This window comes from Hyla sarda, chromosome 3 (genome assembly GCF_029499605.1).
Source record: "Hyla sarda isolate aHylSar1 chromosome 3, aHylSar1.hap1, whole genome shotgun sequence".
NCBI lineage: Eukaryota > Metazoa > Chordata > Amphibia > Anura > Hylidae > Hyla > Hyla sarda.
Genome location: NC_079191.1, coordinates 29254263 through 29280973, shown reverse-complemented (window position 1 = coordinate 29280973; position 26711 = coordinate 29254263). Strand labels below are relative to the sequence as shown.

Below are 26711 nucleotides of genomic sequence, written 5' to 3'. Positions count from 1 at the left end.
GGGGGCTGGCTTGTCAAGGGAGACGAGAAGAAGCCAAGCCCTCTGTAGTCAGCTGTTGTCTCGAGCAGAACTGGATCCTGGGAAAGGCTCGAGACAAGTTATCCAGACACTGAAGGAATTAGGAATCTGGGGGAATCCAAAAGTGGGGTCGATTTCCCCCCCCCCCCCCCCACACGTAAAGCACTGATAACATAACTTAGCACAATAGTGAAAAGTTATTAAAACCTGGAAACCCCTTTAAGAAAGGCACAGCCCATTTTGGCCTTAAGGACGCAATCAATTTATATTTTTACATTTTCATCAGGTGTGGCGGGATATATCTTAACTAAAGAATGAATAAATACAATTTATCAAATTAATTAATAATAATAATAATGGCGATATACTTGTACAGGCTGCCAGAAGGCAGACCACACAAGTGAATTTGTGGTGACACTGTTATGTGTTGGTGGAAATATCTGATCCCTTTGTGACGCCAGGGCACCGTTATCCTATACAAGGTCTGAGGTTGTAGACAGCTTCTCCTGGGCCAGACACTGGGAGTAAATGAACACTCCGACATCAGGTTACGAATAACTGTCTGTCTTTACGGAGTTAGTGCAGATGGTAATACACATACAGCTGGCTTTAGGTGAGTGCCGTGTAACCCCTTGGGAGCCCTCTCGCCTTGCTGAGATTTGTGGTGCCTACACCAGACAGAATTATACTGACTTGTGAGACAGAAGATTGAATCTTGGTAGGTAGGGTCTTGTCATGGTACTGAAGATTGTTCCACTGAGGCATGAATTTCCTCCTTGCGAGTAATTCTTGCAGGATGACCAGTTCAAAGTAGGCCTCTCCTCAGAGCACACGACACACAGCACACCTGAGCTAAGCTCAGGAGCCACACTAGGGTGAACAAACTTCTCCCCTGCACCTCACTATACAGGGGAGACTTTGGGGTTCTCATTGGCAGGCAGGGTCACATGGGGTTCACTGCAAGGTCTCATGGGTTGCACTCTTAAAGGTACAATAACATATAAAACATATATACATATAATAAAATTAATTTTAGAAAACTATATTATTGGGCATTATAACACATAATTAAACAGTAGAACTTTAGTGGGCCCAACACCCTGAGCTGCCAGGCTGCCCGAGACAGTCCAAAGCCATGGGACACCTACTGATGCTGGGACACCACAGATTCAGCAGGACCGAGCAGATGAGGACACCTCTGACCACCATCTTGACTCATCGGACCCCCGTAATCACGCCGGTGTTGGTCCGCCGAGTGTAATTAAGCCATGCTAATGCTTTAGATGCAGTATTGATCACAGCATCTTAAGGCTAGGTTCCCACTACGGAATGTCCACCTGCAATTCCGCTTTGAAATTGCAGGCAGAAATTCTGCTAACTAAAATGAATAGTGTAGTGAATGGGTTTCCGTTCACAAATTCACACTTCGGAATTTGTGAACGGAAAATCCGCTTGAAAATTTCCGCCAGAAGAATGGCGTTGCTCATTCAGGCGGAAATACTTGTGGAACACATTGCAGTCTGTTAGAACTGCAGTGTCCGCACGGTCCTAGTGCCGATTGATTCAGTAGGCGCTGTCCGCACTGTGAACCTAGCCTAAGGGTTAATGGTGGACATAATCACTGTCCACCATTAGCATCGCGGACCCACAATCTATGAAGGAAGCGCAGCTACTGCGCTCTCTTTATAGACGGTACTTGCCGCAGGGCCCTGGTGCACTAAGAGGCAACAAGGACATACATTTAACAAACACATGAAATTACTATTGGACCAACATATTGGGTCAGCATCCTGTACTGAGGCATTGTATAGTGTGGGTTTGTGTTTTGTCCAATGTAAGGACAACCCTACCTATAACCAGAGACATGTCATCTTGGAGCCTGTAGTGTAGATGACTTGAAAGTGACCCATGTAAGGCTGGGTTCACACTGCGTTTTGTAACTACGGTTCCCGTATGGGAGGAGGGGGGTGGGGCTTATTTGCGGCGCCCGTATATGGGAACCGTATTTAATGCATGTCTATGAGCCAACCGGAGTGAACCGCAGCCGCCGGTCGGCTGCGTTTTCGGCTGTATGCGGTTTGCCGACCGCAGGCAAAAACGTGGTCGACCGAGTTTTTGCCTGCGGTCGGAAAAGCCGCATACGGCCGAAAACGCAGCCGACCGGCGGCTGCGGTTCACTCCGGTCGGCTCATAGACATGCATTAAATACGGTTCCCGTATATGGCTGAGTGCAGGTGCCGCGATTAAGCCCCGCCCCCTCCTCCCAGCCGTATACGGGAACCGTAAGTACAAAACTTAGTGTGAACCCAGCCTAACCCAATCCTATTGTCTATTGTGTACAACTTTGTGAACTGTTTGTTTGTGATATTTGTTATTGAGCATTATTTTATCTATAGGAGCTCTTAACATATTACAAAAAATTAAGTTCAATATTGCATTTTTTTTTTTAATTCTTTCCTGTACAATATGAGAATTCCCGCGCTTTTACAACAGAACATTGTTTGGAGCGTCATGTCATTGAGACAAGGTAAGATTATTTGTGAATTATTTCCAATGATACGTTGCGCTGTACTGCAGAAACATGAAAAGGGGGAAAAAAAAAAACTTTAGAGGAATTCTACTTTCTATACAGATGAATAATATAATAATCTGTAATGGAAGTAATGATAAATTCTGGTAAAATTGTAATTATTATTATTTTTTTTTTTTTTTATTGCACAGACACTCATAAAACATCAGGTTTAAAAGGGTACTCCGCTGCTCAGCGTTTGGAACAAACTGTAACGAACACTGGAGCCAGGAGCTTGTGACATCATAGCACCGCCCCCTCATGATGTCACACCCCGCCCCCTCAATGCAAGTCTATGGGAAGGGGGCATGATGCCCCCTCCCATAAACATGAATTGAGGTGGCGTGATGTCATGGGGGCAGGGCTATGACGTCATGAGCTCCCGGCAGCGGCTCCAGCGTTTGGAACAGTTTGTTCCAAACACTGAGCAGCGGAGTACCCTTTTAATGTAAATCACAGGGCCCTTGTGGATACAGGTAATGGGGGAGATTCATCAAAACCTGCTGAAGAAAAGTTGACCAGTTGCCCATAGCAACCAATCAGATCACTACTTTTATTTTTGAAAAGGCCTCTGAAAAAGAAGCACTGGTTGCTATGGGCAACTGGTCACTTTTCCTCAGCACAGGTTTTGATAAATCTCCCCCAATGTCTCTAACTGCCAAAACGTGATACCTAAAAGACAATGGGGAAGATTTATCAAAATCTATCCAGAGGGAAGGTTGCTGAGTTGCCCATAGCAACCAGATTGCTTCTTTCATAAAAAAAATAAAAAAAAGCCGTGAAAAATGAGAGGGCATCTGATTGGTTGCTATGGGCAACTCAGGATTAAAATATCTTCCCCATTGTCAATTAAAAAATATTTTTAAGACACAGGACAAGAAAAACAAGTGCCTTTAGTTCATTGATAAGCAATTTGACCGTGTAGTAGGAGATATCGGCGCTGGATGAAGGAAAAAGGAGGAGTGCAGCATAAAATCAAGCTGGGTTTATTAGATGCAACGCGTTTCACTACGCATGCGCAGCTTCATCATGCCTGATGAAGCTGCGCATGCGCAGCGAAACACGTTGCATCTAATAAACCCAGCTTGATTTTATGCTGCACTCCTCCTGGTTCCTTCATCCAGTGCCGATATCTCCTACTACACGGTCAAATTGCTTATCTATTGCCTATGAGGAGGGCTGCGGATGAGGACACAAGCACTTCCAGGCGCTTCCCATTGTTGTGTGTGTGTGTGTGTGTGTGTGCACACAACCAACTCTGGTAAGCGGCGTGGGATAGATCGTTTCCCTCTCCCTATGGGCCTGACCTGCTGATCCCGCACATGGAGCGCCTTCTGCTTTCCTTTTAGATCATTTAGTTCATTGAGGAAGGGAGGGGGAATATTATCACCATAAATATCACCACCATACTGTTACTAACCAAATCCTGTATACTGAGACCAATGTTACCAATAAAACCAGTATACAAGGAATTGGGGAGATTCCTCAAAACCTGTGCTGAGGAAAAGTTAACCAGTTGCTCATTGCAACCAATCAGATCGCTTCTTTCATCTTTCAGAGGGCTTTTCAAAAATGAAAGAAGTAATCTGGTTGCTATGGGCAACTGGTTGACTTTTCTTCTGCACATATTTGATTAATCTCTCCCATTATCACCATAAATATTACCATCATACTGTTACTGACCAAATCCTGTATACTGAGACCAATATTACCATTAATACCAGTACACAAGAATAATACCACTACACCATGACCATTACCATTACCACATAGTGACTGTATAAAAACCACTGAACATAGAACATTATTCCCCCCCCATACAAAGCCCATATAGTGGTGACCCCGCCGTAGACCATATGAGTAAAAAAGAAAAATGAAAGTACAGATATAAACACATAGCTATGAGTAGAAATAAGGTTTTATATGAACATCATGGGTGGATGTAGGATAAACCCATCTTGTCAAACTGGAAAGTTGACATGCCTTCATGTCTGTGTTTTTAAGGTGTTTAAATGGTGTCTGTTGGCGCCTACATAATATTACTGAAGGCTTTTCAGTATTTTGTGGTTTAATTAAATATAAATTTTTTTGCAGAAAATAATCCTGAATTATTAATTTAATCTCATTATTTTATTAAGTTTCTTTCCAGGTGTAATTTTTTCTCACGGAGAGAATTGGAAGGTGATGAGAAGATTTACAATTTCCACACTAAGAGATCTGGGGATGGGGAAGAAAATCATAGAAAATAATATTGTTGAAGAATGTGATTTCCTAGTAAAGAAGTTTAAATCATTTGAGGGTGAGCGATGTGTTTTTACATACCTGTTCATACCGCTGCTGCCGTTCTGTCTGTTGAGTCCAAAAACGGGATACGTAGGGGAAATTGCCTGAAGACGGTAAAATTCTGTCTACATTCATCCCATTAAAGGGGTACTCCGGCGCATAGACATCTTATCCCCTATCCAAAGGATAGGGGATAAGATGCCTGATCACGGGGGTCCCGCCGCTGGGGACCCCCGTGATCTTGCACGCAGCACCCCAGTTAAAATCAGTCCCCGGAGTATGTTCACTCCGGGTGTGATTACTGGCGACCCCGGGTCGGCGGCATGTGACTTCACGCCTCCGCCCCCATGTGACGTCACACTCTGCCCCTCAATGCAAGCCTATGGGAGGAGGCGTGACAGCTATCATGCGGAGCGTGTTGTCACACGGGGGTGGAGGCATGCCGTCACACTCCACCAGCCCCGTGGTCGCCGGTAATCAGACCCGGAGTGAACATGCTCTGGGGACTGATTTTAACTGGGGTGCTGCGTGCAAGATCACGGGGGTCCCCAGCGGCAGGACCCCCGCGATCAGGCATCTTATCCCCTATCCTTTGGATAAGGGATAAGATATCTAAGCTCCAGAGAACCCCTTTAATGGGATGAATGTAGACAGATCAGGCGCCGGGGTACCCCTTTAATGTCAATCGATGTTTGGATGTTTGCTCTCTGCAGACAATGGCTTTTGCTCTGAGAGATTACTTAGCAAATGTCAGGAAAATCTCACTAGAACAGCTGAACTTTATTTGTGAGCATTTGGTTAACCCCTTAAGGACGGACCCATTTTTTACCTTAATGACCAGGCTTTTTTTAAATTTATTTTTTATTTTTATTTGACATGTATCTCTTTAAATGGTAATAACTTTAGAAAGCTTTTTCTGAGCGGAGCGATTCTGACATATTTTTTTTTTTTTTCGTGACATATTGTACTTTATATAAAGTGGTTTATTTTTGTTGACATATGCAGCATTTTTTTGTGAAACGCTTCAAAATATTGTGAAACTGGAACATTTCTGGCGTTTTTATTTTTATTTTTCATGGTGTACACTGTGCAGTAAGTGATGTTCTATTTATTCTGTGGGTCAGTACGATTATGGCCATACCCATTTTATGTCGCTTTCTGTTTTTTTTCCTTTTCTGAGCAAAATTTTTTCTGTCATTCATTTTCCAACAGCCATAACTTTTTTTATTTTTCGTCCGACGCCATTGAGTAACGGCTTATTTTTTGCAGGATGAGCTGTACTTTTTATTGGTAATTTTTGTGCTACGTGCTACCTTTTTTTGATCTTTTTTTATTCTGCTATTTGTACCAAAATTGGTGAATTTAGCTTTTTTCGATTGAATTTTTTCGATCCCGTGCGGGATAATTTCCATTATAATTTCCATTTATAGGACATGGCAATACCTATTATGTATATGATTTGTGTTTTTGATATTTTTTGGTGATAATACAGGGTTTTTATTGGGAAAGGGCATTTTTTTTTTTTTTTTTTACACTTCATACTTTTATTGAAGAACTTTTTTATTTTATTTTTTTACAGGTTATACTATGCTGCAATACATTTGTACTGCAGCACAGTATGACCTGATGAGCCTCTGGCTGGATCTCACAGGCTTCCGCAGCAGGCAGGCAGGCGGTAGTGATCACACCTCCTGCTGCCATAGCAACCGACGGCAACCCGCGATCGTATCGCGGTGCCGCCGTTGCTTAACAGGGGGAGAGCGCTCCCCCTGTCAACACCATAGATGCCGTGATCAGGGGGCCCGCGGCAGTGCCGGAGATCTCTAGGATGTATGCATACGTCCAATTGCGTGAATGTGTCGTATGCTTGGACGTATGCATACGTCCTATAGTGGGAAGGGGTTAAATGATAGCCAGTGTAATTAATTCTATTTAACATGAGATTGAATGCGATTTGTTTAGTCTGAACACAGCCAGATCCCCAATTATAAGAGGGTATGTACACTTATGCAACCAAGTTTTTAAATTCCCCCTCAAAGATTTTTTGTTTTGTAAATGAATTGTTCATGTTTTAGGTCACATTAAGAGTCTATTCACACGTACAGTATTCTACACAGATTTGATGCGCAGGATTTCAATCTGTGTTCAGTCATTCAGTTTACATTGAGATCTGCAGCAGAAAATCCTGCAGAAAATCTGCGCAGAATACTGTACATGTGCATGTATAAAGGTGAAAAAAGTTCTGACATGATTTATCTTTGTCTTATTCTTTAACATCACAAGGACCTGGCATTTTAACAGGGGTATGTAGACTTTTTGCTGTATATCCACTGTGTGTAACCTTACAAGTGCAATGTTCATGTGAACTAAACTGACGTTCTTTGCCTTATTCTCAGGAAAGCCATTTGAAAACACAATGATCATGAACGCAGCTGTCGCTAATATCATCGTCTCCATATTACTTGGTCATCGCTTTGACTATGACGATTCAGTCTTTTTAAGGCTAATGGGTTATATTAATGAGAACATTAGGCTGGTGGGATCACCGATGGTCATGGTAAGTTCTTTTACATTTACACACAGTCGTGTATTCATCTTCAGTATGTTCTACAGTGGGGCAAAAAAGTATTTAGTCAGCCACCAATTCTGCAAGTTCTCCCACATAAAAAGATGAGGCCTGTAGTTTTCATCATAGGTTATAACCTCAACTATGGGAGACAGAATGAGAAAAAAAAATCATAAAACATTGTCTGATTTTTAAAGAATTTATTTGCAAATTATGGTGGAAAATAAGTATTTGGTCACCTACAAACAAGCAAGATTTCTGGCTCTCACAGACCTGTAACTTCTTCTTTAAAGGGGTACTCTGCCCCTAGACAACTTATTCCCTATCCAAAGGATAAGCGATAAGATGTCAGATCGCCAGGGTCCCGCCACTCGGGACCTCCGCAATATAGCAAGCAGTACCCACCTGTAACTGCTTCCGGAAGCGCTAGAGGTTCTCTGGCTAATTCCTCCCGAGGACGGGGACGGAAGATCGTGATGTCACGACTCCGCCCCTGTGTGACGTCACACCCCGCCCCCTCAATGCAAGTCTATGGGATGGGGCATGACGGCCATCACGCCCCCTCCCATAGACTTGCATTGAGGGGGCAGAGTCGTGACGTCACTACCTTCCGTCCCCGTGGTCTGGAGGAATTGGCCAGAGAACCTCCAGCGCTTCCGGAAGCAATTACAGGTGGGTGCTGCTTGCTATATTGTGGGGGTCCCCAGCGGTGAGACCCCGGTGATCTGACATCTTATCCTCTATCCTTTGGATAGGGGATAAGATGTCTAGGGGCGGAGTACCCTTTAAGATTCTCTGTCCTCCACTCGTTACCTGTATTAATGGCCCCTGTTTGAACTTATTATCAGTATAAAAGACACCTGTCCCCATCCTCAGTCACACTACAAACTCCACTATGGCAAAGACCAAAGAGCTGTCGAAGGACACCAGAAACAAAGTTGTAGACCTGCACCAGGCTGGGAAGACTGAATATGCAATAGGCAAGCAGCTTGGTGTGAAGAAATCAACTGTGGGAGCAATTATTAGAAAATGGAAGACATACAAGAACACGGATAATCTCCCTCGTGGTGTCAAAATGATCACAAGAACCAAAGTAACAAAGGCTACCATCAGTAACACACTACACTGCCAGGGACTCAAATCATGCAGTGCCAGACGTGTCCCCCTCCGTTTTTTTTATCTGGTCGCAGAAAGTTAAACAGATTTGTAAATTACTTCTATTAAAAAAAATCTTAACCCTTCCAGTACTTATTAGCTGCTGAATACTACAGAGGAATTTCTTCTTTTTGGAACACAGTGCTCTCTGCTGACATCTCTGTCCATTTTAGGAACTGTCCAGAGCAGCATATGTTTTCTATGGGGATTTTCTCCTACTCTGGACAGTTCTTAAAAAGGATAGAGGTGTCAGCAAAGAGCTCTGGTCATGTCAGCAGAGAGCTCTGTGTTTCAAAAAGAAAAGAATTTCCTCTGCAGTATTCATCAGCTAATAAGTACTGGAAGGATTAAGATTTATTAATAGAAGTAATTTACAAATCTGTTTAACTTTCTGGCGCCAGTTGATTAAAAAAAAAAAAAGCATTCCACCGGAGTACACCTTTAATCTGTTAAGGACCAAGGGCGTACCTGTACGCCCTGAGTTCGCTCCCGTTCTATAACGCGGGGACAACGGCCGGGACCGTGGCTAATAGCGCATGGCACTGAACGTGGTGTCGCGTGCTATTAACCCTCTAGACGCGGCATTCAAAGTTGAACGCTGCATCTAAAGTGAAAGTAAATCACTGCCGGTTAGCTCAGGGGGCTGTTCGGAATGTCCGCGGCGAAATCGCGGCATTCCGAACAGCTCTGGGACACGAGGAGGGTCTCCTACCTTGCCTCCTGGTGTCTGATCACCGAATGACTGCTCAGTGCCTGAGATCCAGGCATGAGCAGTCAAGTGACAGAATCATTGATCAATGGTTTCCTATGGGAAACCACTGATCAATGTAAAAGAACAGTGTGTGCAGTGTTATAGCCTCCTATGGGAGCTATAACATTGCAAAAAAAAGTGAAAAATAAGTTAATAAAGAATTAACCCCTTCCCTAATAAAAGTTTGAATCACCCCCCTTTTCCCATTTAAAAAAAAAAGTGTAACTAAAAATAAAAATGAACATATGTGGTATCGCCGCGTGTAGATATGTCCGAAATATAAAAATATATCATTAATTAAAGCGCATGGTCAATGGCAAACGCACAAAAAAATTCCAAAGTCCAAAATAGTGTATTTTTGGTCACTTTTTAGATCATGAAAAAAATGAATAAAAAGCGATCAACAAGTCCGATCAATACAAAAATGGTACCACTGAAAACTTCAGATCACGGCCCATAGGCAGAAAAATAAAAGTTATAGGGGTCAGGATATGACAATTTTAAACGTATAAATTTTCCTGCAAGTAGTTTTTTCAGAAGTACGACAAAATCAAACCTATAAAAGTAGGGTATCATTTTAATCCTATGGACCTACAGAATAAAGAAAATGTGTAATTTATACCGAAAAATGTACGGCCTAGAAACAGAAGCCCTCAAAATTTACAAAATGGCTTTCTTTTTTCAATTTTGTCTCACAATGATTTATTTTTTCCGTTTCGCCGTAGATATTTGGGTAAAATGACTGATGTCATTAAAAAGTAGAATTGGTGGCGCAAAATATAAGCCATTATATGGATTTTTAGGTGCAAAATTGAAAGAGTTACGATTTTTTAAAGGTAAGGAGAAAAAAATGAAAGTGCAAAAAAACAGAAAAAACCTGGTCCTTAAGCCCTTAATGCCCATTTTCACCTTTAGGACCAGGGCTTGTTTTTTGCGTGACCAATTGTACTTTGTAATGAAACCTCTCATTTTACCATAAAATGTACGGCAAATCCCCCAAAAAATAAAATTTTAGGGAGGAATTTTAAATGAAAACTAAAATTTTGCACATTTTCACACTGTACAATTTACGGTAAAAATGATGTGTTCTTTATTCTGTGGGTCAATACGATTAAAATGATACCCATGGCTAGACACTTTTATATTTTTGTACCGCTTAAAAAAATCTAAAACTTTTTGTACAAAATCAGTAATCTAAAATCGCCCTATTTTGACCACCTATAACTTTTTTTTAATTTTTCCATATATAGGGCGGTATGAGGGCTCATTTTTTGCGCCGTCATCTGTACTTTTTTTAGATACCACATTTGCATATATAAAACTTTTAGATCCTTTTTTTTTTTTTTTTATAAAATGTGACAAAAAAGCAGCATTTTTGGACTTTTTATTATTTTTTACGTTTACGCCATTCACCGTATGGAATCATTAACATTGATAGTTCGGACATTTACGCACGCGGTAATACCAAATATGTTTATTAAAAAAAAATATTTTATGCTTTTGGGGGGGTAAAATGGGAAAAATGGACAGTTTTAATTTTTATTGGGGTAGGGGATTTTTCCCTTTTTTTCCCCTTTTTTTATTTTTTAATTTTTCAACTTCATTTTTACACTTTATGTCCCCATAGGGGACGATCTATAGCAATCCTTTGATTGCTAATACTGAGCAGTGCTATGCATAGGACACAGCACTGCTCAGTATTATCGGTGATCTTCTGCTCTGGTCTGCTCGATCGCAGACCAGAGCAGAAAACCCCGGGAGACGGCCAGAGCCAGGTGAGGGGACCTCCGGCCGCCATGCTGGATGATCGGATCCCCGCGGCAGCGCTGCGGGCGATCCGATCATCCAATCAAAGTACCGCAATGCCGCGATCTGTATTGATCACGGCATCTGAGGGGTTAATGGCGGACATCCGTGCGACCACGGATGTCGGCCATTACGGGCGGGTCCCCGGCTGCTGCTAGCAGCCGGAACCTGCCGTGTACGACACGAGAACCGCTCCGATGCTCGCGGTCATACACAGGACGTAAATGTACGTCCTGGTGCGGGAAGTCCCGCCAAGCCAGGATGTACATTTACGTCCATGGTCGTTAAGGGGTTAAGCCAGTACATGTCTGGGCCCGTCTGAAGTTTGCTAGAGAGCATTTGGGTGATCCAGAAGAGGATTGGGAGAATGTCATATGGTCAGATGAAACCAAAGTAGAACTTTTTGGTAAAAACTCAACTTGTGTTTGGAGAAGAATGAATGCCGAGTTGCATCCAAAGAACACCATAACTACTGTGAAGCATGGGGGAAACATCATGCTTTGGGGCTGTTTTTCTGCTAAGGGACCATGACTACTGAACTGTTTAAAAGAGAGAATGAATGGGGCCATGTATTGTGAGATTTCGAGTGAAAACCTCCCATCAGCAAGGGCATTGAAGATGAAACATGGCTGGGTCTTTCAGCATGACAATGATCCCAAACACACCGCCTGGGCAATGAAAGAGAGGCTTCGTAAGAAGCATTTCAAGGTCCTGGATTGGCCTAGCCAGTCTCCAGATCTCAACCCCCTAGAAAACCTTTGGAGGGAGTTGAAAATCTGTGTTGGCCAGCGACAGCCCCAAAACATCACTGCTCTAGAGGAGATCTGCATGGAGGAATGCAAGGAGCTTATGTCTCTCATAGTTAAGGTATACCTTGATGAAAATTACAGGCCTCATCTTTAAGTGGGAGAACTTGCACAATTGGTGGCTGACTAATTACTTTTTTGCCCCACTGTACATATGCACAGTAAATAGACAGAAAATGATTGTTTTGGCCACCTACATTTGTTACAGATGATATCATGTCTAACCATATTGCCTATGCTTCCTTGGACTTGCTGGAAGTAATAGTACTACCTTAATTCATCACTAGCATATACAATCACTGTATACTTTATTAGGTTCACTTGTTCAATTGCCTGTTAACAGCGAATCAGTCAATCGCGTTGCAGCAACTTAATGTATTTGGGCATGTAGATGTGGTCAAGACAAGTTAGTAAAGTTCAAACTAAGCACCAGAATGGGGAAGAAAGGGGATTTAAGTGACTTTAAGCATGGCATGTTGTTGGTGCCAGACGGGGTGGTCTGAGTATTTCAAGAAACTGCTGATCTACTGGGATGTTAACGCCAAAAAAGAGAAAATGTCGAGTGAGCGTCAGTTGTCTGGAAGAAAATGCTTGGTAGATGTCTGAGGAGTATGGGCAGATTGGTTCGAGATGACAGAAAGGCAACATTATTTCAAATACTAAAGGTATGCAGAATACCACCTCTGAACATGTGGTGCCCAATTGGGGATACTGTGTGCAGGGTGTTTGGATATGATCAGGGCGCCAGGGCGCGGTCCGAGGATACAACCGCTTCTCCTGGGTCAAGCGCAGGATAATAAATACACCGATGCCAGGTTACATATAACTGTCTATTTACTTTTCTGGAAGTAGCAGAACTTAAACAATTCAGATTTCTGCGCAGAGGGATGGGCTGAGTGGAACCCGTGGAGCCCGTAGCCTTCCTGGGAGTTGTAGTGGCTGATGAATGTAGCTTTAGAATTAGAAGCAGCACACTCTGAATTGGGAGACTGAGCTTGACTGACCGACTGAAGTAGAGATTTTCCCATGTACTTTTCTTACCGCCAGCCTTTGACAATTCACCTCCGTGAGCAGCCAGACAGGGTGTCCGAGGCAATCTCTAACCCACAGGACAGCCTTTGGTGCTGGGACACCACAAACATACAACATGTCCAACCTTGAAGCAGATGGGCTACAGCAGCTGAAGACCACACCAGGTGCCACTCCTGTCAGCTAAGAACAGGAACCTGTGGCTGGAATTCACACAGGCACCATAACTGGACAATGGAAGACTGGAAGAACATTGTCTGGTCTGGGTCTCCATTCCAGCTGTGACATTCAGATGGCAAAGTCAGAATTAAAGGGGTACTCCGCCCCTAGACATCTTATCGTGGGGATACCACTGCTGGGGACCCCCACGATCTCCCTGCTGCACCCAGCGTTTGTTTAGAGCATCGGTGCAGCGCCAGAGGCTCGTGACCTCATGGTCACTCGCGCTTGTGTAGTCACGGCAACACACCTCCTCAATGCAAGTCTATGGGAGGGGGCGTGACAGGCATCACGCCCCCTCCCATAGACTGGCATTGAGGGGGTGTGCCCATGACATCTCGAGCCTGCAGAGACAGTGACTTCATGAGCCTCCGCCTCGCATTGCCAGTCATCCGGCATTGGATGTCTGGAGCGCCGCAGCCGAAATTGCAGGGGTCCCCAGCGGAGGTCTTAAGATAGAGGATAAGATGTCTAGGGGCAGAGTACCCCTTTAAGGAGTAAACAGGAAAGCATGAATCCTAGAACAAAATAACATTAATGCTTATGCATCACATCCATTCCATTTCATCCCACCCACAGAGCTCAGTGTGAGCTGCAGTGTGGAAAGGAGTGTGAAGTGATCCAAGGAGAAGCCTAAAGAAAAACTGAAACAAGCAACCAGGCTAATCTGCAAGTGTTCCCCACCCAGGAGGAGTCGGAAATTCCTATCTGTGTGCATAGGATCTGGTGAGTCGATGGGCCACACGGTTCTAGTTTGTGATAGATACAGTAGAAAGCCACAGGCAGCTGGATCCCGTGGGCTAGTTCATACCTGGCGGCGTCAGTTAAATTGGACCTTAGCAGTACCCTAGTCAGCGTAGGATATCTCAGAATAAAGTCTCAAGTCTGTTCAATTCAAGTGGGTGTAAAGCACCATGAGTACTAGCAAGGCAACATGGCTCCCAAGGGTTACACTGCATTCCTTCTACTTTACTTTGTGCTGCGAGCACTGTATTGTACCATCTGCTCTTGCCTCAGTAAAAAGACAGTTATCCATAACTGGCATCTGTGCTTGTCTTGTGCCTGGCCCAGGAGAAGCTGGCCTCCATCTCAGACCGTGTTGGTTAATGGTGTCCTGGCATGACAAACTGACAAGCATACCTTGCACCCCCGTGGCACCCCAACCTTATTTAATAATTATTCTGGTGCAAAGTAAGGGGTCTTACAGGTATAAACAAATATATACTACACCCTCTAATTGGGCCAAGCTTTCTTCATCCACAGCTTCACATATAAAGAAAAAAAGAACAGGAGACAATGGGTTTAACTGTTGCCATTATCAGATATAGGGTGGAAACCTTTTGGCACTGTGCTGCATGCACAATATTAATACTTGCATGTAAATATAATATGTATCACAATTGTTCAGCCAGGTGCCGCTTGCATCAGGTACCCTGATCCTATCTGCAGGTTGTAACAGTGGAAGAGGCTTGAAGTTTAGTAGGACTTCACATATATACTGCATCTGCAGAGTAGCATTCACGAGTATATGGAGAATAAGTGTTCTGGATCAACACAGTAAGGACACAAGATGGATATAGGTTGAACTTGATCTTTTTTCACCCTTATGAACTGAGAACTTTATTATGTATTATGCATTTCTAGGGGCAAACTCCTCTCCGTCAGGAACTGACGAAGAGGGGAAATTGCCCCTAGAAACATGTAGTACATAAAAAATAAAATAAAAAGCTCTTTGGTTTTAAATTAAACTGCTCCAGTACTATTATTAGTCCTTATACAGTATATCGGTGAGCCATATTCTGCAGAGCTAAAGTTTATAAAGTCCTTCAGAGCTTCAAGACTCTTCTTTATCTACAGCTTAACAGATTCACTAGATATGAGGCATGGAGTAGAGTTCTTTGACCCAAAGCCAGAAGTGAATCCAGCAGGAATGAGAAGTATGTGTCCTTACTTTATATTTTCCTTTCCTTTTTGAATACACATCTGGCTTTTGGCTTAACAACTGCAGTGGCAAATGTACCAAAAACTGCCAGGATTACACATATTTCTTATTGTTTCCTAAACTAAAGCTTTAATCCATTTGCACAATTTCAACAAAAACATTGTTTATCTCAAAGTAGCTTCTATCAGCATCTGCAATGTGGGGCATCACAACTGTTCATATACATTTGCCTTAGAGAAAGAAACACTGGGTACAGTGATATATATCTATCTATATCTATATCTATATCTATTCTAGTATTCCCCTCTCCATTGGTTAATACATGGTCAATTTTTGTTGCAGAAAATGACCATGTATGATTTCTGTCTTAGAAACATGTGATTGAAATGAAACCCTAGAAATTGGATTGTTCGTAGGGACTAACTATTCCATAATTTTTATCCTTTGCAGTTATATAACACTTTCCAATCTGTCATTCGCTGGTTGCCGGGAGGTCACAGAAAAGTGAATGAGAATGCTGTAGAGACACAGAAATTTATTAAAGAGGTCTTCACAAAGCACAAGGAGCAGCTGGACGCAAATGATCAGAGGACGCTTATAGATACTTTTCTTGTCAAGCAACAAGAGGTATAATATATGAGCTATTCTGCGTGTTCCTCTGCACTAAACCCAATATACTGGGTTTGAGTGCAGGTGAGCAGCATGAAAAGGACGGGTTACTTATGTACGTTGATCCTGTAGTTGCAAAATTATGTTTGTTTCACTTCTGTGCCCAATGGAGGCGGGGATTCGGCTTGCCGAGCTCCCCTGCCTCTTCTTTTTGCAACACTATGCCCGTCCATCTAATAAATATTTTAATTACTTTACCCTCAAGCCCTAGTCGCCTGGGAGCTGACAGGACACAAGCGCTCTGCTCTTGCACTAGAGCGCAGGCACCGCACCCTTCCCCAGTTGTTTTAGGCTTCTGAGCCCACTGGGCATTCTTCTGCGCTTCAAGAGTCCAGCACATTTTGGCCCCTTTACTAACTGGTGAAGGGGCCAAACTGTGTTTCCACCATTGACAAGTACATGGATGCAACCTTTAAGCTCAGCACTCCCTTTTCTCAAGTTCTCTTATAAATGGAAAAACTTAATATAAGACAACCCAATGGTGAGAATCAGAACCCAGAAAATATCCTCTTCAGTATAATACGTCATCAATATGTGGACAATGGCCCTCATTTACTTAGAAAATCGGGTTGTAAGTTTATGTTGCTTTCTTACCCGATTGCTTTTTTCCCCTGGTATTTATTATGTTGCATCCTGTTTGTCACACGTGCATTTTTTTGACTTGGTTTCCAACTCCTCTGAGTTGTCGGGGAAAAAATCCACAACAATTGAACAAATTCGGGTTGGAAAGCTTTATAAATACGTGGGAAAGCTCAAATGTCGGGTTACGCCCTTTTTTTGGGTTTGGGAGAATACACTTCCGGTCCGTCGGGAAAAAATGTTGCATCGTGTCGCAGTCTGGCGCACGATGTCTGCGACATGTCGCAGACAAAGATGCGACAAAAAAACCTGACAAAACAAGTTTAGAATAGTAAATGAGGGCCAATATCGCTAAACTTTTTTACGCTTTTTATCTCTTAATGATTCACATTTTATTGAGGGGATTTTTACAATTGTTTCAGGAAAAATCTGAATTTGCTTCTTATTTCCACAATGAGAATTTAATAATGGTGGTCAGCAACCTCTTTGCTGCAGGAATGGAGACAACCTCAACCACTCTCCGATGGGGCCTCCTTCTAATGATGAAATACCCCGAGATTCAAAGTAAGATACTTTATAGATGATTGGGTTTCGCAGTACTAGTTAACCTCTTAATTATTTTTTTTTTCAGTTGACCTTTTGTTAACCAAGTTTAATTGGTAAACATAGATTTAAAATTTTTTAAGATGACAAAAAATACACTCTGTGCTTCCTGCTTTGCAGTGTTCACGCTAGGGCGAGGGCTACCAATTCTCATATTTACGAGAGACATGAGCAAAACTGCCAGGATAACATCTAATGCTTCTTCTTAAAGGGTTACTCCACCGAAAAACATTTTATCCCCTATCCAAAGGATAGGGGATAAGATGTCAGATCGTGGAGGTCCCGCCGCTGGGTACCCCCATGATCTCCGGGTTGGCATTGGAGCTTCTGCATTCGTGACATCATGCCCCACCTCCTCCATTCATGTCTATGGGAGGGGGCGTGACGGCTAGTACGTAACCGTCGCACCTCCTCCCATAGACATGAACGGAGGAGGTGTGGTGGCTGTAGTGCTCCGTGCACGGATGACTGGGGTGCTGTCACAGGGGTCCCCAGCAGCTGGATCCCAGCGGTCAGACAACTTATCCCCTATCCTTTTTCAGTCATGTCAATCAGTAATTTTCCACCATACTTTTTTTTTAGTGTCCAGCAATGGTTATAAGTAGAGATGAGCAAACTTTTCAAAAATTTGATTCGGCCGATTCGCCAAAGTTCGTTTCGATCCAAATTTTTTTTGCGGCGAATCTATATTTAAAAAAGGCTATTTCTAGCCTACATACAGCCACTATAGGTATAGGACACATTTCTGTCTTCTAAAATGCATATGGAGTGTGCTGGGGTAGTGAAATAATACTGTTATTCAGAATAACATGCAGATTACCGGCATCGCTTTTAGAATCACTGCCGCACAGCAGTGGCATCAGTGTCAGGAGACCGTAAAGTGACTGAATAACATAGTGTGGAGGTGTTTGCAGCATGAGGAGACCATATAGTGGCTGAATGACACAGCTTGGATGAGGCTGAAGCATGAGGACACCATATAGTGGCTGAATGAAACAGAATGGAGGTGTTGGCCGTATGAGGACACCATATAGTGGCTGAATGACACAGCATGGAAGTGTTGGCAGCATGAGGAGACCATATAGTGGATGTATGGCACAGCCCGGAGTTGCCAGCAGCATGAGTAGGCACTAGACCTTCACAATCTCTAAGATTAAAAGATTAATTAAGAAATTTAAACTGAAGATTTTGGATAGCGGGTGCTACCTATGAGAAAATTGGAAATTACCAGACCCAGGCCCAACAGCGGCATCAGTAACCCATATATTGCCTGAATGACAAAACCTGTAGTTGGCTGATGCACGAGTACACACCAGGGCTTCACAATCCCCGCTAAAAAACACCACAATTTTAGAAATTTTAAAAAAAGATAGGTGCTACCCATGAGAAAATTTGAAATTCCCAGACCTAGGCCCAGCAGCGCCTTCATTTTTTGATTTGAAATTTAAAACAACCTTTGCGTGTCCCGGACCCCAGTGTGGGGGTACGAAGGACCAAATCCAACAAGCCCCCACAGGGCTGATGTGGCCGTGAGATTTCGGCGAAACGTCTCCGTTGCCCTGGCCGGCCATTGTTTCCAAGACTTCTCGCCAAGGCAAACCATGTGAAAAACAGCCGCGACACTGCCGTGACCTACACACATGGTATGCTGATGGGCCACTGAGACTTGTCCGGGCAGTGGAGGCTTAAGACACAGTGGAGGATGTGGAAGCGGAATAGCACACTGTCACAGGACCAACGGGCTGACAGAGTGTAGCAGGAAGCAGCATTGAGTACACACCAGGGCTTCAGAATCCCAAAGAAAAAACAACCATTTTTAAAATAATTTTAAGAATATTTAGGACAGCGGGTGCTACCTATACGTTGCATGAATGACACACCCTGTAGTTGGCTGATGCATGAGTACACACTAGGGCACGATGCCTCCAAAAAAACACAACAATCGTAGAAATTTACGAAGAAAACTTATGGATAGCGTGTGCTACCTATGAGATAATTTGAAATTCCCAGACCCAGGCCCAGCAGCGCCATCAGTAAACCATATATTGCCTGAATGACACAGCCTGGAGTAGGCTGATGCATGAGGAGACCATTGAAATGTGTGATTTTTTTTAAAAATTGAAATCAAAATTTGTGTCCCGGACCCACCCCGCAGTGTGGGTACAAAGGACCTAATCTCACAAGCACCCACAGGGCTCATGTGGCCGTAAGATGTAGGCGCAACGCCTCCATAGCCCTGACCGGCCATTTTTTGTTTTTGTACCTTTGTTTAAGAACAAGCGCATATCCAAGAGTCCAGAAGACTCTATAATGCAGGACGGTGGACCACCAAAAGACATTCTTCTATAAAATATTTTTTTATGAAATAAAGAAGCAGAGTTCATCCCTCTGCGTATTTTTTTTTGAAAATTTGACTTAAAAAATCGTTCAATGGTGTAAAGGTTATTATTGTGGAAAATTCTAGCTTATTACTGTGATAATTATCCGAAAATTAAAAAAAAACACTACCCAAGAGTGTTTAATAACCCCATACATTGCACCATAAATGTTGAAATTTAAATTAAGCATGTATGTATGTATTTCTAAAATTAAAGGCCCAAGCCCAGAAGCGTCATGAAGTCAAGTAGTTCCTGAAAGACACAGGAGCAGTCAGGAGTAGGCATCAGCAGTACCCAAGAGGCTTTAATAACCCCTTACATTGCACAATCACTCGCGAGATCGAGCAATAACAGGTGTGTTATGCCCTCAGATGTCCGGGGCTGCACGCGCGCTACACGGAACGGACCAGCGTGTGTCTATCTTTTACCTACAGGTGCGGGTAACCCGCTGAACCCCCTTCACGATAGGGATCAGGGATTGCAATTATTTCCCAGGAAAGAAGAATCACAACTAAGCGCCGGTCATAAGCTTGGGTTCATTAAGTCCCTGCCCTTTGTACACACCGCATGTCTCTACTACCGATTGGATGGTTTAGTGAGATCTCCGGAACGGCCCCAGTGGGGTAGGAGGGAGAAAGCACTAGCAGAGCGCCGAGAATTTAAAGATCATTGTTGAAATTAGCATTAAGCATGTATTAGCTACTGCTAAACTTCCCAAAATTTAAGGCCTGAGGCATCAGGGAGGCAATTATTTCCTGAAAGACACAGAATGAGTCAGGAGCAGTCATTTGCAGTACCCAAGAGGGTTTCATAACCAACCTATTACATTTAAAGATCAATGTTGAAATTTGCATTAAGCATGTATTTAGCTACTGCAAAACATCCAAAAATTGAAGGCCCAAGGCCTGAGGGCAGGGGGGCAAGTAGTTCCTGAAAGACACTGAGTATGGAGCAGGCATTCGCAGTACCCAAGAGGGTTTCATAACCCCCTTACATTTAAAGATCAATGTTGACATTTGCATTAAGCATATATTTAGCTACTGCTAAACATCCAAAAATTAAAGGGCCAAGGCCAGAAGCATCAGTGAGGCAAGTAGTTCCTGAAAGACACAGGATGAGCCAGGAGCAGGCAATCGCAGTACCAAAGAGGGTTTCATAACCCTAATTGATAACCCAAGAGGGTTTCATAACCAACCATAATTGGGAAATGTTGGTGTAGCAGCATGGTCAATCTACTCTGAGGCATCTGGCATTGGTGGCTGGAAATCCTGGCTGATCCATCCCTGATTCATCTTGACAAACGTCAGTCTCTCCACATTTTCGGTGGACAGACGAGTTCGCCTTGGGGTGACTATGGCCCCGGCCACACTAAACACCCGCTCTGATGGCACACTACTGGCCGGGCAGGACAGCTTTTCCAGGGCAAACTCTGCTAGTTGCGGCCATAAATCAAGTTTGGCTGCCCAGAAGTCCAGCGGATCTTCAATGGTTGTTGGCATAGCCATGTCAAGGTATGCCACCACCTGCTGGTTCAGGTCCTGCTCCATGTCTACCTGCTGCTGATGAGTTGCTTCACTATGCAGGTGAAGAAAGCTACTCATCAGCAACTGTAGACTCAGGCTGCTGCTGAGCTGGTACTGCTCCTCCCACCCCTCCCCAGCAGCCATGGCAGTGAAAGATGAGCGCAGAGGGCCCCCCGAGTCAGACCTGCAAATGGATGGACCATGTGGCCCATAGGCATCAGCCAACTGACTACGTAGAATCTCTCTGTAGTAGGTCAGTTTGTCCTCCCTCTCAGTGGACGTAAAAAAGGCCCCCATTCTGGGACGGTAGCGAGGGTCTGATAAGGTGGAGATCCAGAAGTCATCCCGCTGACAAATTTTGACAATTCGGGGGTCACTGCGCAAGCATCTCGGCATCCATCGTGCCATTTGCGCCAGTGACTCGGAGGGACTACCTGCCTCCATCTCAACTGCATACTGCCACGGTGTCTGGGTCCTCTGTCTCAACTTCCTCATAACCCTCCAGCTCCTCTGGCTACTCCTGCTCCTCCTCTCCTGTCCGAAGACTAGAAACACACCGGCCATCTCCTCCAACCTAAACTGTGCTCCGCTCTGCCCCTCATCATCCTCTTCCTCCAGTTCAGCCCCCACAGGGCTCATGTAGCCTTGAGATGTATGCGCAATTTCTACATTGCCGTGACCAGCCATGGTTGCAATTGTTGTAGGAAATGTAGGAGTGGAATTACGTCGTTCATGGCGTAATCCAGGTGACTCACAAATAATGTGGCTTCCTCAAAGGGCTTCAGCAAACGGCAGGTGTCACTTGCCACTGGTTCACATTGAAGTTACTCAGGGGAGTACTCCTATCTGCTTGTATCATCAAGAAATCGTTGATGGCTTTTCTTTGTTCGTATAGTCTGTCCAACATATGGAGGGTGGAATTCCAACGTGTGGCAATGTCACAAATAAGAATATGTTGTGGGATACCGTTCTGACGCTGCAGCTCAAGGAAGGTGTGCTTGGTGGTGTAAGAGTGGCTGAAGTGCATGCACAGTTTCCTTGCCATTTTCAGGATGTTTTGCAAATGGGGTGAAGACTTGAGGCTTGACAACCAGATTCAACACGTGTGCCATGCAGGGCGCATGTTTCACACTTCCTTGTCGCAGCGCGGACACGATGTTCTTCCCGTTGTCGGTCACCATGATTCCCATTTCCAGATTTCGTGGAGTAAGCCATACTCAGATTTCTTTGCGAATGAACTTTAGCAGTTCCTCCGGCTTGACACCGCCGCGCCCTACACACATGGTACGATGAAGGGCCACCGAGATTTGGACGTACAGTGGATGCCGAGGACATGGTGGAGGATGAGGAGGCGGCGTCGCACACTGTAACAGGACCAACTGCCTGGGAGCAAGAGCGTGGAGGAGGAAGCGGTGTGACCTGTCCAAGTTGCTGTTGTGGCTGTGCAGGAACAACATTTACCCAGTGAGCCGTAAAAGCTAAGTATTGTCCCTGCCCGTAGTTACAGCTCCACATGTCGGCGCTGTCGTGCACTTTTGAGCACACCGACAGGCTCAAGGACTGGCCCACCTTCTCTTGTACAAATTTATGCAGGGCTGGTACTGCCTTCTTCGCAAAGAAATGACGGCTTGGAACTCTCCACCTTGGCTCGGCACAAGCCATGAATTCTCTGAAAGGTGCAGAGTCCACCACTTGAAAAGGGAGGGACTGCAACACCAGCAACTTGGAAAGGAGCACATTCAACTTCTGCGTCGTTGGAGGAGTGGGCGCATACTGTTGTCTCTTGGACATGGATTGTTGGCGGATTGGCTGACTAAAAGCGGGAGAAGCAGGAGCGACAGAAAGAGGGTTTGACACACAGCTCCCTTCGGCTGAGGTGGTGGAGCCTTGGCTGGATGAAGGAGGGAGCGGATGGCCACTGGGTGATGCTGCAGGCTGGACCACTACATCGGAGCCACATTTCTCCCAGGCCGCTTTATGGTGGCGAAGCATGTGTTGACGCAGGGCCATGGTGCCGACTTTGGGACCCTGGCCACGCTTCACCTTCTGCCGACAGATCTTGCATGTGGCTACGTGAACCTCCTCCGGATGCCTTATGAAAAACTTCCACACCGCCGAGTAGCTGATTTTCCCACCCGCAGTCCGCACTAATTGACTGCTACTGGCGCCGTCTCCAGGAACCCCTGCTCCACTAACTCCCGGAAAGGTAGGCTGCCGTGAAGCAGGTGGTCTCCCCCGGGCACGTTTGGCTCCTGAATTTCCACTCCTGCCACCATGCTGACTGCCAACCGTGCTACCGCCTTGCTGCCTCAAGGGCAACCTGCAACTCTTCTGATGATGATGAAGCCCCTTCTGCACCCGGCTCCCAATTGCGATCGGCTTCATCATCAACAGTTGTGTGCACGTCACTGATGTCCTCCTCAGGTTCCCCAACAGTGTCTGCTTCAGATCCCTGAACACTTGCAACACCGCCTCCCACGTCACTCTCCGCATCACTATTTGGCCGCCTAGCGGAGCAAGCGGCGCATGTCTCCTCCCCTTCTTGGCTGTCCAGTAGCTGCTGACTGTCCTCTATTTGATCGTCCTCAGTAAATAGTGGAGCTGAACCCACAACATAAGATACTACTTTAGGAGAGGGAACAGCATAGGACAAAGGCAATGGGAGGACACTGACTTCTCCCGGGCCATGCCAACTGAGGGTTGTGTCCGAGGAACCCACCGATTATGAGGGTATTACAATACGCTACACTACTCTTTAAACAGTATTTGTCTAGAACAGCGGCAGGTGATTACTTATGGCTGTCCTAACAGTATGTAGGCCCTTGACAGATTAACAGGTACTAGATGGTACAATACTTGGATTTACCTATGCGCTATGCACTGATGAGGGCAGTAATATGCCTAACTATTAGCAGAAAAAACTCTGTATTTTTGTAAAACACCAGCCGGTGGATACTATTGTTTGGACTTTGACGGTATGGAGCAACTTAACAGGTACTAAATGGTACAATACTTGGATGTACCTATGCGGTATGCACTGATGAAGGCAGTTATATATGCCTAACTATACGCAGAAAAAACTATTTAAAAAAAAAAAAAACAGCTGGTGAATAGTATTGTTTGGACTTGCACAGTATGTAGCCAGCCCCTTGACAGATTAACAGGTACAAAATGGTACAAATGCACTACAGTCCACTGAACAATCATGTATTTCTGAACAGCAGCAGGACCCAACAGTGCAGCACCACAAAAAAAAAAAATCCAGGGATTAAACCCTAAATTGCACTCTGTCACACAATTCTGAGCAGCAGAAGATTTGTGGAGCAAATTAAAAAAACCTCAATTGGGCTGAAAAATGAGGAGATAAGATGGTTGATAAAGTTCAGGCAGCTTGGAGATCTGTATGAGGCAGCTGACAGCTATCTGCCCCTCTCTGCTGCAATGCTCAATAACGTGAATAGGAGGTTTAGCAATCAATGATCCTTCTCAGTGTAACAGCACAGCACTCTGCACTCCTGCCTTTCCCTAATGCTGATGTGACTAGCAGTTGCAGTGTAACGCTGTGGTATGAGCTATTCACACACACACGCAGTCCCGTCCTCTCCATCTGAGTGCATAGATGAAATGAAGAGGCAAGATGGCTGCCGATTTATATAGGGCCTGTGACATCACAGGGGTCAGTGAACACTGATAGGCTACATCTCACATATGATTCAGGGTCAGCCCGCCTACCTTCATTCCCGCCGCTGTTTTCCGCCCTCCAATAATCCCCTGCCCCATGTACTCACATGTGGATGCGCCATCTTAGGTCTCCAATAGCCTGGAACGCTGTAAAATGGAGTTTAATGAAGCGATTCGTGCGATATTCGTTGCAAATCGAATTTTTCATGAAATTCGTAACTAATTCGGGTTTGTCAACTTCGATTCGCTCATCTCTAGTTATAAGTTGGGAACTCCCTGGCAGGTACCACTACGCTATAGTCAGTGGTATTTTTAGGTTTGGCATTGACCTAGGCCTGACTAAACTCATGCTCCAAGTAATTTTACTTTGTGGTTAGGCTGCTCCTCCTCCCAGAGAAGTACTGCCCTCATCAGACAGCTGTGAAGTGGGTTGTCCACAGCTGGTGACAGCTGCCAAAGGTTAAAAAATAAATAAATAAAAAACAATCCTGTCCCCACCCACCATCCTCTGATCAAGTGCCACCCTAGGCTCGAGCCTTGTTGGCCTAGTTAAAGTGTATCTTTATACTTTGAGTCCATTTATGAGTCCCTAAATGGCATCTGTCATTGCTATAGGTAGCTCATACAGAGCTACCTATAGCAATGACAGATGCCATTTAGTGACATCTGTCATAGATGGACTCATAAAGTATAAAAATTAATGACCGGCCAGTGGTCTCAAACTGTAGCCCTCCAGATGTTGCAAAACCTCAACTCCCAGCAGCCAACGACTATCTGGGCATCCTGGGAGATTAAGTTTTGCAACATCTGGAGGGCCACACTTTGAGACCACTGTGCTAGACACAAGATCAAAGAAGGATCCAAAAGTATTAAGAGCACGGACATGTGCTCTGGGATTCCACACGTTTCATTGGGTAGTTCCAACTTCCTCAGGGGACACATATTAGCATTGGCTACTTTGTTATATTCTATCCCTTGGTATATCGAGAGAATGTTATGGCATGCTAGGAGTTGAAGTTTTGCAACATCTGGAGGGCCACAGTTATAGACCACTGCGTTAGGCACAGTGTCGGTGTTCCTAATCAACACCAGAGAAGTGGTATGACAGGAGCCTTACTATACAAGGGCATGCCATAAAGAAAATCTCCATTATATCTGCCACAACAACTTTGAACAAGATGGCTGTCCTGATAAAATTGTAAAGAAAATCTTTAAAAAAGTTTTTTAAAAATTACAAGTTTTCCTTCTCTGTTGTTGCTTCAGGAAATAACAATGTGATGCTAAAATCGATTGTAATAAAACCTACTGAGAAGATAATAAACTCATTTATCCCCTTTTTTTTTTTCTTTTTAATTCAGAAAATGTTCAAAATGAAATAGAAAAAGTTATCGGGTCGTCTGAGCCTCAGTTTGAGCATCGGAAGGTAATGCCCTATACAGATGCAGTCATCCACGAGATTCAAAGGTTCGCCAACATAATCCCAACTAACCTCCCCCACGCCACCGCCAAGGATGTCACATTCAGAGGTTATTTTATACCTAAAGTAAGTAATATATATGTTCAGGAGCTAATAATTCACAGTCAAATAGTGATGACAATCAAATTTATCTTTGACGATGTTTATTGATGTCATAGCCACTGTAACTCCCCATGAGTGTGCACCCACTGCAAGTAATATTCGTCATATATTCGCACATTTTGAATATTCGTAATATTCTTGTTTTATTTTCGAAAATTAGCATATTCATATTTTTGCATATGCAAAAATTAGCATATTCTAATTTTTGCATATGCAATAATTTGCATGCCAGTCTCACACAGTAGTATCACGGCCTTCTTTACACCACACTAGCTGGAAGCAGAGAGGGGTGATCACTGTGATGTGTACTGTGAAAAAAAAAATGAATATTCGTAATTACGAATATATATAGTGCTATATTCGTGAATATGTGATATTCGCGAATAAAATTCGCATTGCGAATATTCGCGAGCAACACTACTTAGCAATAAAGGAAATACAACCAGAATGCAAGTTTACTGAGGCCTGGAACAGCAGGTGTGGCAGACTTATATATGCAGTGCCTAGCAGGAATTGGAGGAGGATCCATTAGGCAGTGTACGCTGGCTCCATAAA

At 44.1% G+C, this 26711-nt stretch overlaps 1 protein-coding gene across 3 annotated transcripts in view; it reads left to right on the top strand.

The window, feature by feature from the left end:
- LOC130361234 (cytochrome P450 2K6-like) overlaps positions 1–26711 on the top strand; it is a 73377-nt gene that overhangs the window by 40604 nt on the left and 6062 nt on the right. For all 3 annotated transcript variants that reach the window (XM_056563989.1, XM_056563987.1, XM_056563988.1), the window contains exons 4-8: positions 4737–4886; positions 7267–7427; positions 15595–15771; positions 16815–16956; positions 25936–26120. In XM_056563989.1, the coding sequence (XP_056419964.1) occupies positions 4737–4886; positions 7267–7427; positions 15595–15771; positions 16815–16956; positions 25936–26120 (815 nt within the window). The remainder of the gene's footprint in view (positions 1–4736; positions 4887–7266; positions 7428–15594; positions 15772–16814; positions 16957–25935; positions 26121–26711) is intronic.